Below are 22688 nucleotides of genomic sequence, written 5' to 3'. Positions count from 1 at the left end.
ACTTGCACAGTTAATGGTAGGGCCCTGGGGAATGTTGTCAAACAGAGATCTAGGGGGTGCAGGTACACAGTTCCTTGAAAGTGGCCTCTCAGATAGACAGTGATGAAGGCAGCATTTGGCATACATGCCTTCATCAGACAGAGCATTGAGTACAGGAGTTGGGAAATTATGTTATAACTGTACAAGGCATTGGTAAGGCCACATTTGAAGTGCAGCTTACAATTCTGGTTACCTTGTTATAGGAAGGGTGTGATTAAACTGGAGAGGGTGCAAGAGGATTTACTAGGATGTTACCAGGCCTGGAATGTTTGAATTACGAGGCTGGGACTTTTTTCCGTGGAACACAGGAGAATGATTTATAAAAATCATGAGGGGCGTAGATATACTGAATAGCCAAGGTCTCTTCTCCAGGATAGGGAGCCCAAAAATTGAGGACATGGTTTAAAAAGGTGAGGGGGAAGATTTAAAAATGGATCTGAGGGGCAACTTTTCACAGAGGGTGAAGAGTATATGGAACGAGCTGCGAGAAATGGTGGCAGAGGCAGGTACAATTACATTTGGACAGGCACATGGATAGGAAAGGTTTAGAGAAATATGGGTCAAACGCATGCAAATGGGACTAGTTCAGTTTAGTAAACCTGGTCTGCATGGATGAGTTGGGCTGAACAGCCTGTTTACATGCTGTATATCTCTGACTCAAATTTATCCAAGTAAAACAGCACAGCTCCGATTACAAACTTGCACATATTTCAAATGCAAATACATGGGATTGGTCAGTCCTTTCTGTGTTTGCAAACAGTAACCAAGTCTAGAAAAGATTAAACCAACTTGCCAACCTCAATGAGACCAGGTTACTTTTTGCAGCCATGAATACCTATACAGCATTATTTAGCACATAATGAATGACATTTTTTTGTGCAGTTCCAGCACTGCAACATATCAACTCATTAACAAATGGGCTTGTAATACCAGTTATGGATTATTTTTGTGCATGTTGCATAATTCATCAGCCTCCAGCAACAAACAGCAAACATCACAGAAAGAAACATTGTTTTTACCACCCACAATGGAAAACCATTGCAGAAACTTCCTTGCAACAGATCCTCGTGATTAACTGTTTAATGTGCTAAGACGGTTGCAGTGGTTAGCACTGCTACACCACAGTGCCAGGGACCCAAGTTCAATTCTGACCTTGGGTGACAGTGTGAAGTTTGCATGTTCTCCCTGCGCCCGCATGGATTTCCTCTGGTTTCCTCTCAAGGTCCAGAGATGTGCCTGTTAGATGGCTTTGCCATGCTAAATTGTCCTTCACTGTTAAGTGTGTGTAGGTTAGAGGGATTAGCTGGGTAAATGTGTGGGGTTACAGATAAGCCTGGGTTAGAGTTGGTCCAGACTCGATTGGCCAAATGGCTTGCTTCTGCACTATAGGGATTCTATGATTAGATGGAATTTACACCATTAACCAGGCCATTTGGTTCAACTGCTTTACGCTGATTTTGATTCACATATATCCCATCATTTCTTTTTTTCCCTTTTCTCTGCTGTGCACTTCTTCCACTTCCCTTTAAATGCATTTATCTGACTTGCCTCAACAAGTCTGCGATATACAGATGCAGGGGCTGAGCTGACCAAGATAGACTGGGAAACTAAAAGTTATTTTGAAAAAGTGAAAGTTATTCCAGATTTAAAAAGTTGTAGGAAATGGCAAATATTTAAGAAATTAATCCTACATGAACAAATGTACATTCCCTTAAAGAACAACAACTGTGGAAAAAGTGCTCTGAGCTCAATAACAAGGGAAGTCAAAGATAGCATCCAAAGGTAGGAGGTTGATAACATTGCCAGAAAGGATTGTAAACCAGAGGATTTTATCATTCTGGTTTACAAAATCCTGGTGAATCTCCCCTGCACCCTCTCCAGTGCAATTACATTCTTCCTATAGTGAGGTGACCCAGTGCTCCAGCTGTGCCTTAACCAAAGTTTTGTGCAGCTCCAATGTAACCTCCCTGCGCTTATAACCTGGTAAAGGTTGTGATAAACCTGTGCCTTCTTAACTACCCTATTAACCTGTCCTGTTGCCTTCAGGGTGATGTGGACAAGCTGTGATGAAACTGTACCTTTTAAGGCATGTATCTGGGTCATGTTTCTTCTGAAGGGACTGTTTTACACTTCAACCCTGATTACAATGCCAAATTGTGCACAGTTGGCAGCACACCTGCTGATTCTGCAGAAGGTTAATTGCTCCTAATTATTGGAGAGTTTGTTTTAATCTGGGCAAATGCCTTGTTGGTATTCTTAGAGTTGTGTCCTGGGGTTTCAGAGTAGGTTTTGATTAAGTTGATAGATAAGAGCTTCAAGCTGTGTTAAGCTTCGAGCGAGGAACAAAACAGTCAGGTTCAGTTTGGATTTGACCACAGCAATACCTCTTTCTAGCTCTCTCTGGAAACCTGCTAGAAAACAGAGATCTCTCCAGAGATCTGCAAAAGGCAAGAGGTGTTTTCTCTCACACTGGAGTTTTGCTGTGTGAAGATGGAAATACACAAGTCCAACACATTGCCATTCATGATCAAGTAGTAATATTAATATTTGTATAGTTGATTGTTACAACAGCCTTAAAAAGATCCAAGCAACATTCTTAGCTTCAGATGTGATTCTTAGTAGGAACCAAACTCATTACCACAAAGCATATTTATAAAATCCCCTTGCGAATTACTCCGTAGATCCCAACCATTTGTCATAGCACATGGCACATTGAGGCACACCGAGGCACACCTTCCGTTTCCTCCAATGGAACTGCCTTCTTACAAAAACCTTTTAACTCTAAAACCCTCTTAAAAAGATCAGTTAATATAAATTTTCATTTGTTTAAGAGATTTACAATGAAAGCCTTGTCACCCATTGCATGTCAAATACAATATTGAAGCTTGTTTCTTCTTTAACTTTATAGCTTCCTGTTTCTTACCTCTATTTTCTCATACTGGGAACTTTGTTTATCCCCCCCAATCTATCCATCTTCCTCGCTTCTCCTAAGCTTTAGTGCAGGCACTTGGGGCTTTTGTCTTCAACTCCATGGTCGGCATTTTCAATTCCCAAAGATCCTGGGATTTCCTGTGCATGTGCCACCAGGAAAGGGCTGCACATTCATGGTTTAGAATGCTTTAATCTTGGTAATCGCAACTGTGCATGCACCATCCGGGAAAGGGCCACACGTGCAAAGATACGCAGGTTAAGTTGATCGGCCTTGCAAAATTGACCCTAGTGTCAGGAGGATTAGCAGGGTAAATGAGAGTTACAGGAATAGGGCCTGGTTGGGATTGTGATCGGTATATACTTGGTGGGCCAAATGGCCTCCTTCTGTACTGTAGGGATTCTATGCATGTGCATGCACCTAGCCAATGTACAAAATTTCAACCAGACACATGCAATCTGCATGTGTGGGGAGGGCCGAGATTCATTGGGATTGAGGTCCCAACCAGAGCTGAAAACAAAGAACATAAGAAATAGGAGGAGTAGGTCATCTAGCCCTTCGAGCCTGCCCTGCCATTCAATAAGAACATGGCTGATCTGAAGTGGCTCAGTTCCACTTTCCCACCTTCTCCTCATAACCCTTAATCCCCTTGCCTACCAAAAACCTATCTACCTGCATCTTAAATATATTTAGCGAGGCAGCCTCCACCACTTCAATGGGCAGAGAATTCCAGAGATTCACCACCCTTTGAGTGAAGAAGTTCCTCCTCAACTCCATTCTAAACCACCCCCCCTTTATCTTGAGGCTGTGCCCTCTAGGCCTGATTAAATTTAGTTAGTTTACATTAAAGTTTCATCTTTTTACTCTTATTTTGCAGCGCACTTGTGGGCCAGGTGGTGAGTTTGGGCACATTAGATGGGAACCTATGCACTACCCCATTCTTCAGTTGGTTTTCATTGCCTTGGTCAGTTATGCTTTCAGCAGTTACTAGGGGTGCAATATCACCTTCGAAAGAAAGAGCAACCTCATTCAGACTGTAAAGATAACTTCAGTTGAAGTGAATACCAGACAAGCTATTCTGAGGGCTTCACAAATAAGGGTAGAATAGGTATAGGGTGATGCGGCGGCGCGGGCTCGTTGGGCCGAAGGGCCTGTTTCCCGTGCTGGGTTGTTCTTTGTATAAGCATACTGTAGCAGGCAGTAGGGGTCAGGTGAGGAAAAAATAAATGATAAATCCACCAGAAAAGCAGCATGTTTTCCTTATCAATTATACAAAATTAGATTGTCAGCAGTTTAAAAACACTAAGTTTTAATAATCTGTTTAATTCTGGTGCAAACTCAAAATGAAAAGTATGACAATGCTCTTTAATGATTAAATCTCCAGCGTAAATACATATGAAGTTCATCCTCTTTACTCACTGTTGCACTGGTTACAGGCATAAATTTTCCCTTCCAAGGCCTCTGTCTCTGTAAATTTTGCCAACATTTCCGTCAATAAGCAAGAATACTGGGAAGCAGCTTCTTTTCCATTGCAGTGGTATCTCTCAGGAAATTCTAGAGAAAGGTCCCAGAAGGATTCAATCGTGTTGGATTTGTTGTCGCAAGCAAGGCATGTAACCTGTTTCAGAAGGATATGAATCAGTGAAATAACTACAGTGGCTTTGACCCCACGTAATTCCCTCCAACTCAGTTAATGTGTCCAATTCTGTACAGTAAGGGCCACTCCAAGTTCACAACTTGAATGTCTCAGTACAAGTCCCACTGAAAACTTCCAACAGGAACAGATGCTGTTTATGAAGCTGGCTCAAGTTTCTACTTCAGCGCAAGAGGAAATAAAATGATTACTATTTTGCGCTGTTCGGAGTATTTATATTTGCCAATTTTGAAGTGTACAATGAGTTGATTAAATCGATAACTGAAAAAATTAAAGTATTCAGCCTGGGGTTTCTGTGAAGCAGGGGATTCTCTAAAGATAAAAGATGTTCAATGTGTTCCACAAAACCAATGTTTATCCCACTGCAAAGGGCATCTTAGCGGCTAAGAAATGCAGTGTAATGTTCTTTGGGAAATTGTCATCACCTTCCTGCTGCAGCTTTCTTTAAATGCCCAGCAGCTGACTTTATATTATACTATTTGAAAGAAGATATGCCAGACGGTTCAGCAGATCCCAGCACTGGACTGGATGCAGATACAGTATCAGCAGGTACACCACCAGACTGGACATACATGGTGCCAACCACGAGCAAGTCTGGCACACATCAGCAATTGTAGGCAACCCGACCCCTCAGCTTTTGAATCAGTGCTGATCACTTCCATTTGCTGTAGCTCATCCATTGTACAGCAGCAACACGGCCAGTGACAGACCAAATTTAAAATGCACACTGCCTGCTTCAGGCTAAAATCAGTGCAGCACTGGCCTATGTGCTGTCTGAACCAAGTGACTGATCCATTGGCAAGCAGCTTCAGCTCCCTCCCCCTCCCTCGTGAATATTAGAATTTCCCAAGATAACAAAGCTCTCAGGGCTTCTCACCCTCTGTCACGAGCACTTTTTTTCCCCCCACTCAGTGCTCTCTCACGTTCGCTAACTATATCCTCGAAGGTGTGCGCAGGAGATTGCAAATTTTGGTGAGAATTCTGGAGAGTGCTCACTCTTCCTTCTGTTCCTAACAGGAATCATATTTCAAGAGGAAATTGGATCATCTGAAAAGTTTGTTTATTAGTGTCTCAAGTAGGCTTGCATTGCACTTCAATGATATGACTGTGCGAATTCCCTCATCTCCAGACTCCAGCGCCTGAATTTAGCATGGACAAGGCACCTAACCAGCACATCTTTTAGATTGTGGGAGGAAACCACAGCACCCGGAAGAATGCCACACAGACATGGGGAGAATGTGCAGACTCTGCATAGCAACCAGTGACCCAAGTTGGGTCCCTGGCACTGAGAGACAGCAGTGCTAACACTGTGCTGCCCATTGAAAGAATATAGGGTTATAGGGAGAAGGCCTGGGTGAATTGCTGATTTAGAGGTAGTGTAGACTTGGTGTGCTGAATGGCTTCATTTTGCACTGCAGCAATTGTGATTGTTTGCCTGCAAGACTGCTCTACTTAAATGATATACTGTTTTCAAATGATGGAGGTGCTATAACATGACCTGTGGTCTTCGAATTCAAAAGCAAACAGGTTCAGAAGCTTGATAGGTTAGAGGGAACACTGAAGTATGAGGTCAGCTTAACTGCTCCTTAGGCAGCAACAAATCAATTCCAGTCTCCTGGACTACCTGGATCCACTACACTTTGCCTGCTGTCACAACAGGTCCACAGCAGATGCCATTTCCCTGGCCCTGCACTAAACCCTGGTACACTTAAACAACAAGGATACCTATGTCAGACTTCTATTTACTGACTACAGCTCAGCTTTCAACACTTATTCCCACGAAACTCATCTCCAAATTCTGTGGCCTGAGCCTCAGCACCTCCCTCTGACTAGATCCTGAACTCCCTAACTCAGGCCACAATCAGTACGGATAGGCAACAAGACCACCTCCACATTCATCCTTAACACCGGTGTCCCTCAAGGCTGTATTCTTAGCCCACTACTATACTCCTTATACATTTACGACTCTGTGACCAAATTCCCCTCCAATTTGGTTTTCAATGTTGTAGACGACACCACCATAATGGGTTGGATCTCAAACAATGGCGAGACAGAGTACAGGAATGAGGTAGAGAATCTGGTGAACAAATGCGACAATAATCTCTCCCTCAATGTCAACAAAATGGAAGAGATTGTCATTGACTTCAGGAAGCCAATTGACTGCAGGTGTCCAGATCACCAACCACCTGTCCTGGTCCCCCAAGCTGACACTATAGTTAAGAAAGCCCACCAACGCCTCTACTTTCTCACAAGACTAAAGAAATTTGGCATGTCAGCTACAACTCTCACCAACTTTGACAGATGCACTACAGAAAGCATTCCTTCTGGTTGTATCATAGCTTGGTACGGCTCCTGCTCTGCCCAAGACTGCAAGAAACTACAAAAGGTTGTGAATGTAGCCCAATCATGCAAACCAGCCTCCCATCCAATGAATCTATGCTTCCCATTGCCTCAAAAGCAGCCAGCATAATTAAGGACCCCACGTACCCCATACATTCTCTCTTCCACCTTCTCCCATTGTGAAAAAGATACAAAAGTCTGAGGCCACATACCAACCAACTCAAGAACAACTTCTTTCCTGCTGCTGTCAGACTTTTGAATGCATTTACCTTGCATTAAGTTGATCTTTCTCTACATCCTAGCTATGATTGTAACACTACATTCTGCACTCTCTCGTTTCCTTCTCTATGAACGGTATGTTTTGTCTGTATAGCGCACAAGAAACAATACTTTTCACTGTATGTTAATACATGTGACAATAATAAATCAAATCAAAACCCACATTACAAAATGAGTATTGCACCTCAAAAAAGTGTTTTTGATTTTTGTGGAATGTGAGCATCCCTGGTTTTTAGGCCATTTCAGAGTGCAGTCTGTGGGTCTGGAGTCACACGTAGGCCACACCGGGCAAAGGTGTCAGATTTCCTTCACTAAAGGACATTTATAATCATGACAATTCAGTAGTTTCAATTATTATTGAATCCCGTGTTACCGAGACTGGTTTTTTAGCTCCTGATTTTTAATTAAACGAAGTTAAATTCCACCAGCTCCTTCAAGGAACTTGAACTTGTGTCTTGTGATAATTTGTATAGATTACAAATCCAATATCACCACTATGCCACCGTTTAAGACTTGTTTTAAAGTGATGTAGACTACAAACAAAGCTTTATTTTCAGTCAGGAGCAAATAAACCATGCTAATCATTCATTACTCTCACAATTACTCATGGAATTTCCATAGTCTTTGAACATAGTCACGATACAGAGCAAGCAACAGCTTGAAGAATACAAAGGCAAAACACTGCAGATACCAAAAATCTGACACAGCAGAACATTTTAGGAATTCTCAACAGGTTTGGCAGCATCTGTGTCGAAAGCAAGTTAACTTTTCATGTCTGTGCCCAAAGGTTTAGTGATGCACTGGGAAATTTAAGCATGTGTGACAGAATGGAAGGTTTTGTGGTGAAGTGGGGAGAGGGGAAAACAGTCATCTTTGCCTCTGGGGTAAAATCTCTGGGCTCGAGTCCCACTCCAGGACTCACCAGTCACAGGAGATGTATTCATAATGTGGCTAAGCAGGTTGATTGTCAGCCTTCTCAAATTCTTCTCATACATCAATGGCGAATGCTAAGGAGAACCTCCTGGTCAACCACATTTTATGCAGGATGGTACCCCTCAAACTATAGGAGCAACTAGCCTTGGCACACACATGAGCATACATCCCCTATGTATCACTAGACAAAGGAAAGCCTCAGTCTGAGGCAGAGAGATTAGGTAACTTGTTCTTGCCTTCTGTTTAATGTGCTTTTTGGCCTGAGAAATGTGAATTGTCAAAGCATGCCATGAGTCAAAGATTAGGAAGGAGAGAAGTATCTTTTATCATTTCCAGTGTATCCATTAGTAGCACAAGAAGTTTACTGTTCATTTCAGACAGGCAACCCCAAATTACTGCAGACAAAACAAAAATCTCATTTTGGTTCAAAGGACAGCAAAGCTTTTGTTGTGGCAATGCTGCCCTAAGCTTGGCAGTGTCCATGGTCACACTCTGTATAAAGTAATATCCTCAGACTCACCTACCCAAGCAGTGCCAAGGGAAGGGGCTAATAAAAATGGTCCATGTACACATCTCAAGTCACAAATGAAAACATTTCTTACAGCTTTCCAATAGCTTTTATAATTGAACACCAATCATTTGACTTGCGTAGAGAACCTCAGTAACAGATAATACCATCTTACCACTGCAGCATACCACGTGATTTATGAGGGATCACACAAACTAGAAAGAATCCAGACACATCATCCAAAGGTTCAGACATCAAATCTGAAAGATTTATTTTGGGGAGGAATCTGTGCAGTATACAGCTTAAGAATCACCTCTAGCCCAGGACTCTTGATACTTCATGCATAGAGAACAAAGCTATACCTCAGGAGGTAGAATAAATGCACCATGCATGAAATGGTACAGTCCTTTCACAGATCATTTGATTTATTGCTAACAACGAAAGAGCAAGAGCAAACCATTTCCCACTTGTACTTCCGCCATCACATTGCCACACCCAAACTTCAGAACTTTGCAAAGCAATAATTTCCTGCTGCTATCTAACATCTGGGAACTACCAGCATGTGGTTATCTATCAAAAACTAAATAATGGAAACACAGCTGATGATGGACCAGGAATTGACCTCAACGTGCTAATTTGTAAACATTTTCTGCAGTAGAACACTTCTCAGCCTAAGTGTCAGATAAGGCCTGAAATGGGGCCTAGCTAGGGTAGGTGCATGGGGATGAAGGCTGGGTGGGATTGTGGTTGGTGCAGACTCAATGAGCTGAGCTTCTGCACTGTGGGGATTCTAAGTGTTTTGAGGTGGTTAGAATAAATGACTAAATAATCAAAGCAGTACAAATTAACTATTAGAAAACAAACCATCAAAATCCCAGAGTTGCTATTTATCACATCCTCTAGCAGCATACTATTCCTGGACCTAAAAGAATGATTTTGGACATTATTCAGCTACTTGGGGCTTAAGAGATTCTTATCATGGACATGACAATTGAAGCCAGAAACCTCAGTGCAGACCCTAGCTGAGAGCGACTATAGAGTGAGCTAGTGTCTACTCTCATATCAATGTCAGCAGCCTGAACAGAAGCTACTCAAGAATCCAATACAGTTTTCCCTGGAATCTGCAAATTATGTGACTGCTTCAGTCTATTAGACAGCAAACATGGAACCATGGGTTGTCAAAGTTGTTTAGCTTTTGCTGTCTTGCTCTCATACAGTAAAACATTTTTTGGAGTGAAGATTAATTATGAAGGGAATGCTTTGCATGGGTTTCCTATAAAGTCAATCTTGATCGAGAGCCAAACACTAAGTGAAATACCGAGAATTTAAAGCCTTAGTTGCCACAATACTCATACTGACACCATCTCCTTGCCCCTCAGAGTGATAAAGATCTGCTACATTCAGCTATTTCATAGTATACTACCCAGATGAAGGTAGTCATGGGAACAAAATAACAAGAATAGGTCAGAGTCAGAGCTTTACAGTGCAGAGACCCTTCAATCCATCATGTCTATGCACACTACCAAATCTCCAACTTTACAGCATTTGGTCCTTATAAGCTGTGCGTTTCAAGTGCACATCTAAACACCTAAATGTTATGAGGGTTCCATCACCCTTTCAGACAGCGAGTTCCAGATTCTCACCAACCTCTGGGTGAAAACATTTTTCCTCAAATCCAACACCCTCCCCAAAATTTCCTGCCCCTTGCCTTAAATCTATGCCCTCTGGTTATTGACCACTCTATTAAGTGAAAAAGTTTCTCCTCTATATCCTTCATAATTTTGTACACCTCAAATCAGGTCTTTCCCTCCTTCTTGGCTCCAAGGAGAACAACCCCAGTCTAAACAGATGGGTATCAGCAAGCAGAATTGGTTGTGCGACATTCTGTTGCTTTACATTATGAGGTCAGTTGGTGGCCATTTTCCTGCGGCAGGAAATTGACTAGTGATAAGAAATAGATTAGGTATAAGATCAGCTTGTCTGTCCAGGCAATGCACTGTATGATGTGGTACTCAGCTATTCAAAATTAATTCACTGTTGTCTGCTTGCATGGTCATGCAAAAGTCATGACTGAACAAGCTGGCACAAAACTATGTCAAAGTCAGCAACTGTTATTAAAGTAACATTTCTAAGTAAAAGTTGCTCAGTGATAATGAAAATATAATTTAGAGTGGCACGGTGGCCCAATAGTTAGCACTGCTGCCTCAGTGCCAGTATGGAGTCTGCACGGGATTCCTCCAGGTGCTCCAGTTTCCTCCCACAGTTTAAAGATGTGTAAGTCAGGTGGATTGGCCATGCTAAATTGTCCCTAGGTGTCCTAGGATGTGTGGGTTCAGGGATTAGTGAGGAAAAAGTAGAGAGTGATCTTGGGTAAGATGCTCTGTCAGAGGGTTGATGCCAAATTGTCTCCTTCTCCACTGTAGGATTCAATGATTCAGGGCTTGTATGCAAACAAGATATGAATGAAGAACCAGTCTGTGTATATCAAAATGGTCTCCGTGGCCATGACTGGCTCCAGTGACAAGGATTCAAATGTAACAATACAGGTGTTCCATGGAGACATTTCCAGCATTGTACTCCAATTGTCAGGATGGTTACTGCATTACGTTACAGAATAAAATGCCATTAATAGGTCCCAGGTACATTCTTTTAGTGCGTCAAGTGACTTGATCTCAGTTCAGATAGCTTGAGGACAAGTACTTTACTCAGTGTGGTCAGTCTTATTTCGATAGGGAGCAGAGGGAGAACACAAAGAACAAAGCAAACAAAAGCACCATGTTCCTGTTGATGATGACTTTCCAGTAAGGTCAGCTGAAAAGTGCACAAATGGAACATGCATTACATTTAGAGTGCCAGAGAGTAGAAACTGGCATTTAGACCTGATGTTTCACATAAGACTCTTCCCACCCCTCTACCTCCAATATACTCCGAGTACTGTTATTGAACAAATGATATCAGTCAATATTCCCTGGATTTCAGCTTAGACTGCTTACAGATGTAAAAATATTAAGATCTACTAAGGAACAAAACTTGCATTACAGTAGTGCCTTACATGCATTTTGCAGCCAATGAAGTTCTTTTGAAGTGTAGTCATGGTTGTAACGTAGGACAAGTTAACTCCAGAGTCAGTAAGGCTTTTCTCTCTAACCTGTGTGGCCAAGCACAAGCTGATCCCTTTAAATTATCGTGTGTGCGGGAAGCCATAAAACATCTAAAGTATTTGTGCACTTGAGTGAATAGGTCACATAAAACTGGGGAGAAAAAAGACATTAGGAACAGTGATTGTACTTCACAAATGCAAAACATTGCTAAACTAAAATGCTATGAATGACCTGCTGGTATTTGCTAACTCTGTAGATATGAAAATAGCCCAACATCTGTCATGGGATGTCTGAGTGAGCAATAATTTACTGTATACATGCAGAAAATTACAAATTTGTCACAATCTTGCACAAACTCACCCAGGGATAATGATTTTCTGATGTAAAAGTCTGAAAGAATCCTAAAACAAGTGCCTTAACCAGTCCTGGGAATAAGCAATGATTCTGCAAACTAGTCTGAAACCAAAAATGTCCTCTTTTCTTTTTGGATATAAATGTACATTGGTTCAGAATTTAAGTTTGTTTTTAAATAACACATTTAACATAGAAAGGTGCCTCTAAGGTATTTCAGAGGCGTGAACCAATCATACCAAAAACATTATGGGATTTAGTGGGATTGAGGGTTATAGATAGGCCTGGTAGGTAGGGATATGATCAGTGCAACTTGTGGGCCAAAGGGCCTGTTTGTGTTGTAGTGTTCTACATTCTATCATGAGAGAAGGAAAGTGGCGAAGCCAAAGGGAAGAAATTCCAGAAAGTAGGATCAAGGCATGATAGAATAGCTGCCAAAGGCAACAGAAAAAGATGCAGTGGGCAGTCAGGGTAGCAGATAATTCGAAGGACAGTGAGCAGTAGCAGAGATAAGGAATGAGATCTCTGGAGAGTTTTAAAGAGAAAATGGGAAACTCAAATTTGACATTGTACAGGAACAGGAGTCAATGCAAGTCAGTGAGGATGAAAGGTACTTAGTGCAATATAGAATGTAGATAACAGTTTTGGATGGGCTAATTTCATGCTGGCAGTTGGGGAACAGGAGGCTGGCTAACAAATACTGAAGTTAAATCAAGCCTGGAGATGACAATGGTACTTACCAAGGCTTCTACTGAGATGGATAGAGACATGTGAAAGTAGACCCTTCCTTCAAAGGGGAGGATATAGGAACAGAAGCTCAGCTTGGGAACAACAAGATGACAAAGAAGATGGCCATAGATGGAAATACAATTGTGTATGTATTTGGGGTGACAGCCAAAGACACTGACTGATTTTTCCCAATACTTAGCTGGAGGAATTGACAGCTCATTCAAGTTAGATGTCAGGCAAATACCTGACAATAGAAATCAGTGTTGCAAGATGGATCAAACTATGTTGAAAAGGATGAGGATTAGGGCTAGCAAGGGGAGAAGTAAGTTTTATTCAGGTAAGGTATGATGACGGAGTTTTTAAGGAATGGGTATAGTTGTGGAGCAAGACGAACCATTTACTACGCTAAATGCACAGCGAGCAGATGGGAAAGCAGACATCTAGGAGTTCAGCAGTGGGTGGAACAAACAGCAGATGGGACGATGAAATGAGGAGAGCAAAAGGAGAGAGATGAGTCATAGAGCCATAGAGGTTTACAGCATGGAAACAGGCCCTTTGGCCCAACTTGTCCTTACTGCCCTTTTTAAGACCACTAAGCCAGTCTCAATTGCCCGCATTTGGTCCATATCCCTCTTTACCCATCTTACCCATATAACTGTCTAAACACATTTTAAAAGAAAATTGTACCTGCCTCTACCACTACCTCTGTCAGCTTGTTCCAGACACTCACCACCCTCTGAAAAAATTGCCCCTCCGGACACTTTTGTATCTCTCCCCTCTCACCTTAAACCTATGCCCTCTAGTTTTAGACTCCCCTATCTTTGGGAAAAAATATTGACTACCTAGCTGATCTATGCCTCTTATTTTATAGAGCTCTATAAGATCACCCCTCAGCCTCCTACACGTGAGAAAAAAGTCCCAGTCTATCCAGCCTCTCCTCATAACTCAAACCACCAAGTCCCTGTAGCATCCAAGTAATTCTTTCCTGCACTTTCTAGTTTAATATCCTTTCTATAATAGGATGACAGGAACTGTACACAGTTCCAAGTGCGGCCTTACCAACGTCTTATACAACTTCAACAAGACCATCCAACTCCTGTATTAGAACAAAGAACAACAGCACAGGAAACAGGCCCTTCGGCCTTACAAGCCCGTGCCACCATTTTAACATTCAGTGAGCGCCTTATTCCCATCCTCCTTCTACTATGAAGCTCGCCTACGCCTCTTGAACTCCACAATAAAGGTGTGCAAATTTAGAGAATTGTGTGTGCCAGATTGAGTATTCAACGTTCTGACCACTGAAACCAAGCATGCCAAATGCCTTCTTCATCACTCTGTCCACCTGTGGCTCCCTTTTCAAGGAGTTATGAACATGTACCTCTAGATCTCTGTTCTACAACTCCCCCCAGTGCCCTACCATTAACTGAGTAAGTCCTGCCCTGGTTCAATCTACCAAAATGCATCACCTCACATTTATCTAAATTAAACTCCATCTACCATTTGTCAGCCAATTGATCAAGATCCCGTTGCAATCCTAGATAACCTTCTTCACTGTCCAGTATGCCACCAATCTTGGTGTCATCTGCAAACTTAACCATGCGTACTAGATTCTCATCCAAATCATTAATATAAATGACAAATAACAGTGAACCCAGCACTGATTCCTGAGGCACACCACAGGTCACACCTCCAGTTTGAAAAACAACTCTTTACAACCACCCTCTTCTTCTGTCATCAAACCAATTTTGAATACATTTGGCTACTTCACTCTAGATCTCATGAGGATTAACCTTATGCAACAACCTACATGTGGTACCTTGTCAAAGGCCTTGCTAAAGTCCATCAACTGCACTACTCTCATCTACCTTCTTGGTTGCCCCTTCAAAAAAAAATCAAATTTGAGAGACATGATTTTCCACTCAAAGCCACGCTGACTGTCCCTAATCAGTCCTTGCGTCTTTAAATGCCTTTCGATCCTGTACATCAAAATACCTAACAACTTACCCACTGTGAGGTTCAGCAGCCTGTAGTTTCCAAGCTTTTCCCTACAGCCTTTTTTAAACAAACATTTGCCACCTTCCCATCTTCAGGCACCTCACCCGTGACTATCGATGATTCAAATATTTCTGCTAAGGAACCTGCAATTTCCTCCCTAGCCTCCCATAATGTACTGGGACTGCGTCAGGTCCCAGGGATGTATCTACCTTGACGCGCTTTATCAAACATTCCAAAGAGAATGATTGCAAATTACAATGTTAAAGCATTTTTTCTTTAAACGGGTGCTGCACTGCTTGAGTTCACAGGCACTTTACTAAATTCTTTGACCAAGACCCACGATTTACAATTTTGAAATGGAGGGAGCTGACATGGCATAAAAACATCACTAATGCTCATTCTACAGCAGCATAAACAGTTCAAAACTGGATCCAGATTTCATTATAAAAAAATGTCACTTTTACCATCCTTCTTGGTTTAACCGCCATTTTACAAGCTTGTGGCTTGAACTACAACCAGAATTAAATGACATGCAACCGTAACACTCAGCATTTTAAACGCGAGGTCAGATGCCAGCATTGGACTGGACTGGGCACTGTAAGAAGTCTCATAACGCTAGTTTGAAGTAGTCCAGCAGGTTTATTTGGAATCAAACTTTTGGAGTACTGCTCTTTCATTGGGTGAGTGGGTGAACCTGATGAAGGAGCAGTGCTCCAAAAGCTTGTGATTCCAAATAAACCTGCTGGACCTTAACCTGATGTTGAGACTACATGCAGAATTTTAAAATCCCACGTAAACCAATCTTTAACAGGCATCATACAACAAGCACATTTTAAAAAAGGCTTCATACAAATATTAGTCATTGTTCCATACACAGCTTCTGATAGTTTCTCATGTTAATCTGCTACGCTAATTTCTGATAGCCAAAAAAAACTACCATTTGAAATGTATCACAGATTCCTTAAGTGCTTTAAGGCAACTAAGTTTGGAAGCATACCAACTTACACAAGTTCATGGATTTCAAATTTTCCAACAAGGATTCCCTGAAAATGTGAATACTTAGGAACCTCACCCCACCCTAATTTCCAGACAATGCCAGCTAATCAAAAAGAAAACAGGGCTACATTCCGGAAAACATTAGCAAACTAACAGGAATGGTTAGAAAACTATTGAAATGAGATAACTTCAAATCCCTGGGATCTCTTTATAGGCCCCTAGTGCCTCAGAATCATAATAGGAAAAGACAATGCAGATAAAATAGCTAAATGAGTCGTCACTTTTTCAAATTAAAATCAGTTATGTGCAGAGATGAAAATTAAACTGGGAATAAAAGAATCGAACTTGGCAGTGATACAGCACGTCACTTCTTAGTGCTTTAGTGGAATACTAATTCTAAATTATTAATGAAGATGAGTGAGCATTTTAAGGTTATTACAGATTTACAGACAATCACCCCAGGAGAACAAGAAAGGAGGTTGAGGGGATATCTGATAGAAGTGTGGAAGACTATGATCAGTTAAGAAAAACTATTCCCATTATTTGGGACAGAAATATGAGAAGAACTTTTTAAATGCAGTGTGTGGCAATGACCTAAAACTCAACCCATGAGTGATGGAACAGAGGTAATCAATAATTTCAAAAGGAAAATGAATAGAAACTTAAGGAAATAAACTTGCAAAGCTATGGGGTGAGAGCTTGAGAATGGGACTGACTGGGTTGTTCTTCAAAGAACTAACATTAATGGTTCAAATAGCCTCTATGACTCAGAAGTAAAGAGGAACTAAAAAAGGTTGGTGGTACTTCAAGTGCTAATCTGGGTGGGATGCACCTCAGTGCTGAGGGATGTTGGAGTGGAAGTTATGGCGATATTGACCACACATTCAATTCTTTGTATATACAGGATGATGTCAAAGGTCTAGAGGATTACAATTGGTACACTGCTAGTCAAAAACAAAAGAGAAAAACAAGCCTTGCAATACCAAGTGTAACATCAAGCATAGACTATTTTCTAAATGGGGAAACCTGAGGAAATTAGAAACACAAAAAGGAACTTGGGAGTCATTGTTCAAGATCCTCTAAGGTTAATGTGCAGGTTCAGTCAGCAGTTGGGAAGGCAAACGCAATGTTAGCATTCATGTTGAGAGGGCTAGAATACAAGAGCAGGGATGTACTTCTGATTCTGTATAAGGCTCTGATCAGACCCCATTTAAGAACATAAGAACTAGAACAGAAATAGGAGCAGTAGGCCATCTAGCCCTTTGAGCCTGCCCCACTATTCAATAAGATCATGGCTGATCTGAAGTGGATCAGTTCCATTTTCCCGCTCTCGCCCCATAACCCTTAATTCCCTTGTCTGTCAAAAACCTATCTACCCGTGACTTAAGTATATTCAGCGAGGTAGCCTCCACCACTTCAATGGGCAGAGAATTCCAGAGATTCACCACCCTTTGAGTGAAGAAGTTCCTCCTCAACTCTGATCTAAACTGCCTCCCCCCCCCACCCCCCCACCTTATCTTGAGGCTGTGCCCTCTAGTCCTGCTATCCTTTCTAAGCAGGAAGAATCTCTCTATCTCTACCCTATCCATTCCCTTCATTATCTTATACATCTCTATAAGATTCCCCCCTCATCCTTCTAAACTCCAATGAGTACAGACCCAGTCTATTTAGTCTCTCTTCATAGTCCAACCCCCTCAACTCCAGTATCAGCCTAGTGAACCTCCTCTGCACTCCCTCCAAGGCCAATATATCCTTCCACAAGTGTGGCGACCAAAACTGCACACAGTACTCCAGCTGCGGCCTCACCAGTACTCTGTATAGTTGCAGCAAGACTTCCCTGCTTTTATATTCTATCCCCCTCGCTATAAAGGCCAACATTCCATTCGCCTTCTTCAGGGGGCAAATTTAGAGGGCTGTGAGCAGTTTTGGGCTCCATATCTAAGGAAGGTCCAGAGGAGATTCACAAGAATGATCCCTAGAATGAAGAGCTTGTCGTATGATTTGATTTATTGTCATGTGCATTAGTATACAGTGAACAATTTTGTATAGTAAAGAAAAAAAACAGTGCGGTTCTGATGAACAGTCAAATGAAATTCGAACATGCATCTGACTACGTTATGCACACAATTGTAAAATGAATTGTGCTAAAAGGGATATGTTCTATGCCCCATGGCATTGGTGCTCATGTTGATTAACTCCAGATTACAAATATAAAACCCAGGATTTCTATCTGCTATCTGAGAGTACATACTAGGCATGTCTCAATTTCCACAGTAAGTGAAAGTTAGTTTCTGGATGTGAGCTGCCCCATATCAGAAGACTTTAAACAATAATTTATATTGACTGGCCCCACAGACAAGATGAATGAATGCTGGAGTTACAAGAATGTAGCCAAAAGACAGAGGACAGATATAATTGAGGGCAAGTCACAAGTAATACGAAGTGAACTCAGAGACAAACATGTTCTGTGCTGCTCTTGCACTTAAACTCCCTCCCAGTGTTCTGCTATTGTTCCTGATTGGTGTTTTATGCTAGCATATAACTCAAGAGGTCACAAGGCACCAAATCAATTTTACAGTAGGAAAGGAAGTCATTCAGCTAATCAAGCTTGTACTAGCCCTCAAAACTACCAAGTGAGGTCCTTTTCTCTTAAACTTTTACATTTTCCCCCCTAATCCTGCACCAATTTCATTTCAAAGGCTGCATCATGCAGAAGTCACAATTGGAAGGTTCAGCAGGTTATTTGACATTGGTGGGTGAGGGAGATCACAACTGCTGCCCTTTCAAATAAAAAGGTCACATGACAGCTCCTAATGGAGTGGGAGAAAAGATAGAGCATAACCCTGACTGACAAGCACAACAGAAACAAGCATCTGAGCCAGTCAAATTCAGCATGGACAAAGGATTAAACCAGGGATTTTCCAGGTCTCAGCAGTTCCTGATACTGAACGAGTCAATCCTGAGCTGCTCGAGACTTTGATTTTATGTAAACACTTAACACTGTCTCAACCTACCCAACATAAATGGCAAATAGTGAACGTCATGAGGTTGTATATGTTCAGCAAGACCTCACATTAAGTTCTTCAGGGCTTTTTTTGTACAACCTTTCGTTGTTGAACTAGGACAGAGAAAAAGTTTACCAAAACATTATCTTTATTGCTGAGCTGAAATGCAAGATTTTAACTAGGACAAATCATCTTTTGACAATTAAATACAGAATGTCACATTAAAGGTTTGAGAAGTAACATGACTGTTACCTGGCTGAGTAGCTGTCCATGGAAAATGGTGTTAACCACACTCAGAATTCTCTTGATTAGTTTGCGCTGTGATATGGGGACAGGGGCTGTACACATTGTTCTTGCAGTTTCCAATTCCTGCTGTACTTTATCCAACAGCTCGCAGAGGAATTCCTGAGCATCCTGCTGGGCATACCCACGGAACGTTGGGATGAGTCGCCATACACAGTGTAGCATAGCAAAGGGAGATACCAGTGCCCACTTGCCAGACCACATAACCAGAAAAAGGCTGTGGAGTTCATGACACAGAGATATATGCTTTGAGCTTGGCTCCTTTAGTTGAATGAGCTCCCTGTTGCTGCTCCTAGATGCTCCCCCACTTAATCCTTTAGACAGACTGGGCCGTCTTGACCCATTTTTTTCATCTATCAAGGATGTACCTGTACTTGAATTAATGTCACTAACCAAATATTGGTGGCTGGAGGACTGAGTTTTCCCATTTGCTGTACTAGTCAGTAGTTCTTGGATTTGACTTAAATCAAAATGCAAGAAACACTCACAAAATATTTGCAAGTGACTTAGCACTTGTAGAATGGAGTTCATATAGCAGGTATTTCCCAGGTTTCGCAGTCCTGTCACACCAGGTGTGACAGTTGGTCGCCGTTTAATAGGAGAATCACCAATTTTTTTCAATCTGACTGTGCTTGAGGTAAGGCCAGCTGTTAATGCTGGATACTTTGCTGCTGTTTGTAGAGTTGATGTGTCACTAATTTTAGGGGGTTCATTTATGCGGGAACTCTTTCGGGGTGGTGCGCTCAGCAACTCGGCATGCTGCCGCCGTTTTAGCTCTTGTCGTCTTTTTCTAGCTTCTTCCCTTTTCATTTCAGCCTCTTCCTTTAATCGTTCCTCTTCAAGTCTCAGCTTGCCACTGCGCGTCAGTGCAAACCAAGACTGGAAGACTTTAGACATGAGCAATTTGCGCCGATGCCAAAGTGCCGTGAACATCCGATCTTCATTACGCAGTTGCGCTTGTGCACATCCCCGAGAAAGGTCCGAGTCATCACTTGCTGCCATTGACCGCAAGGTCCTACCACTTCGAGTTGTGCAGTCATAGTTTTGGCTCTTGATTGCACTTAATGTGCTCCGCAACAATTTCAGATCACCTGTCGCATTGTCATTCAGAACATAGTCATCACAAACATAACAAAATACATACAGTTCATTTACTTCCAAGGCCACAGGGTGCTTACTTTCCTGAAAATGTTTTAGTGCATGTTCTTCATTGTATCGTCCACAAGCAACATGTGAACAGCTGAGACATGCCCACATTGACTCTGTAGTATTGCAGTCCAAACAATGCCACTTCTGTGGGTTTAGGATTGAATGGTCCTGGGCAAGCCGAAGCCGCCCTACATGCTTGCATTTATCCATTGATTTCACGTGTTACCGTTCTATAAGGTGCATGACAAACATCCAATTTGTTAACCTGCAAGATATACAAAAGAAACTGAGCTTGGATAACAATCATGGAAGTTTTTAAAATCATAACTTAAACTTCCACAAGCAGGAAATGTGTTGCACAACATGTCAGTGCTTCAATATAGGTCAAAGTGCTACGGTTAATAAATTAAAAATTCCTCCACATCAAAAATTGTCTATCACAGAGTGTAATCAGATACTTCCCACAGGTTAAGATGAACATTTACTCAAGCCACAAGGATTCATACATACTCTTCAGCTGAAAGGTGGTACTGTCACACTGGCCACAGGTTAGCCAATTTCTGTCCAAAATTTGGTCCATTAAGGTCTAAAGAGCCATTTAAGCAACAATAATAATTTCTACATTTACAAAAGGACATCAAGCCTTACTAAATGATAAATTAATTTGACCATACATTAAACAATTACTCAAGAATTGACAAAGTCATTTTGGTTGTGGTTTTATTTTACACAACGATAAGACTAACCTGCGCTATATCATTTCCTGATCGGAATGTAAATGCAACTGTTTACATTAATTATTGTAAAAAAACAATTTAAAAAAGGCTATTGCACTTTAATGACCATCGTCCAGTCATTGTGACATCCAGCATTATGAAATACTACAAAAGGCTACTCATGGCACAAATCAATTCCAGCCTCTCGGACGACCTGGATCCACTGTAGTTTGCCTACCGCCGCAACAGGGCCACAGCAGACGTCATTTCTCTGGCCCTGCACTCAGCCTGGAACACCGAGATAACCTTCTTCTTGAGAAGGAGAGAGGGCATGGGATCCAAGGGCCTTTGGCCTTGTGGATCCAGAACTGGCTTGCCTGCAGAAGGCAGAGAGTGGTTGTGGATGGGTCTTTTTCGGCATGGAGGTCAGTCACCAGTGGAGTGCCCCAGGGATCTGTTCTAGGACCCTTGCTGTTTGTCATTTTCATAAATGACCTAGATGAGGAAGTGGAGGGATGGGTAAGTAAGTTCGCTGATGACACGAAGGTCAGTGGTGTTGTGGATGGTCTGGAAGGATGTCAAAAGTTGCAGCAGGACATAAATAGGATGCAGGACTGGGCGGAGAAGTGGCAGATGGACTTCAATGTGGATAAATGTGTAGTCGTCCATTTTGGCAGAACCAATGGGATGAACGAGTACACTATCAAGGGCAGGAGTCTTAGTAGTGTTGAAGAGCAGAAGGATCTTGGGGTCCGGGTCCACAGGACTCTTAAATCGGCCTCGCAGGTGGAGGATGTGGTCAAGAAGGCGTATGGTGTACTGGCCTTCATTAATCGAGGGATTGAGTTTAGGAATCGGGAGGTAATGCTGCAACTTTAAGACCCTTGTCAGGCCTCATTTGGAGTACTGTGCGCAGTTCCGGTCGCCTCACTATAGGAAGGACGTAGAAGCTATTGAAAGGGTACAGAGGAGATTTACAAGGATGTTGCCTGGACTGGGAGGCATGCCTTATGAAGTTAGGTTGAGAGACGACCTGATAGAAGTGTATAAAATGTTGAGAGGAATAGATAGGGTGGATTCTCAGAAGCTATTTCCCCGGGTTGAAATGGTCACTACGAGAGGACACAGATTGAAGGTGCGGGGAGGCAAGTACAGAAGTGATGTTAGGGGTAAGTTTTTCACTCAGAGGGTGGTGAGTGAATGGAATCGGCTGCCGTCAGTGGTGGTGGAGGCGAACTCGCTGGGGTCTTTTAAAAGACTTCTGGATGAGTATATGGGATTGGGGGTTATAGATAGGTCAATAGATTGGTAGGTGTTGATGTGATCGGCGCAACTCGTGGGCCGAAGGGCCTGTTTGTGCTGTAGTGTTCTATGTTCTATAACAAAGACACCCACATTAGGCTCCTATTTATTGACTACAGTTCAGCCTTCAACACCACTATTCTTAAAAACTCATCTCCAAACTCCATGGCCTGGGGCTCAGCTCCTCTCTCTGCGGTTGGATCCTAGACTTTCTAACCCATAAACCACAATCAATAAGGATAGGCAACACCACCTCCTTGACGATCAACCTCAACACCGATTGTAACAAGAAGCTGAGAAAACACTCTTTATACACCTACAATTGTGGCCAAATTCCCCTCCAACTCAATTTTCAAGTT

At 42.1% G+C, this 22688-nt stretch overlaps 1 protein-coding gene across 2 annotated transcripts in view; it reads right to left on the bottom strand.

The window, feature by feature from the left end:
- usp44 (ubiquitin specific peptidase 44) overlaps positions 1-22688 on the bottom strand; it is a 46621-nt gene that overhangs the window by 5522 nt on the left and 18411 nt on the right. The window contains exons 2-4 of one of the 2 annotated variants that reach the window (XM_080207136.1): positions 19112-20576; positions 11735-11830; positions 4388-4586 (exon numbers count right to left, since the gene is read on the bottom strand). In XM_080207136.1, the coding sequence (XP_080063262.1) occupies positions 4388-4586; positions 11735-11830; positions 19112-20521 (1705 nt within the window). In that variant the 5' untranslated portion in view covers positions 20522-20576. The remainder of the gene's footprint in view (positions 1-4387; positions 4587-11734; positions 11831-19111; positions 20577-22688) is intronic. The other variant, XM_080207137.1, reaches the window with a different exon arrangement.

Source organism: Carcharhinus amblyrhynchos, chromosome 19 (assembly GCF_965287045.1).
Source record: "Carcharhinus amblyrhynchos chromosome 19, sCarAmb.v2.hapA, whole genome shotgun sequence".
Taxonomy (NCBI): Eukaryota; Metazoa; Chordata; class Chondrichthyes; order Carcharhiniformes; family Carcharhinidae; genus Carcharhinus; species Carcharhinus amblyrhynchos.
This window is presented reverse-complemented; position numbering and strand designations above follow the sequence as displayed.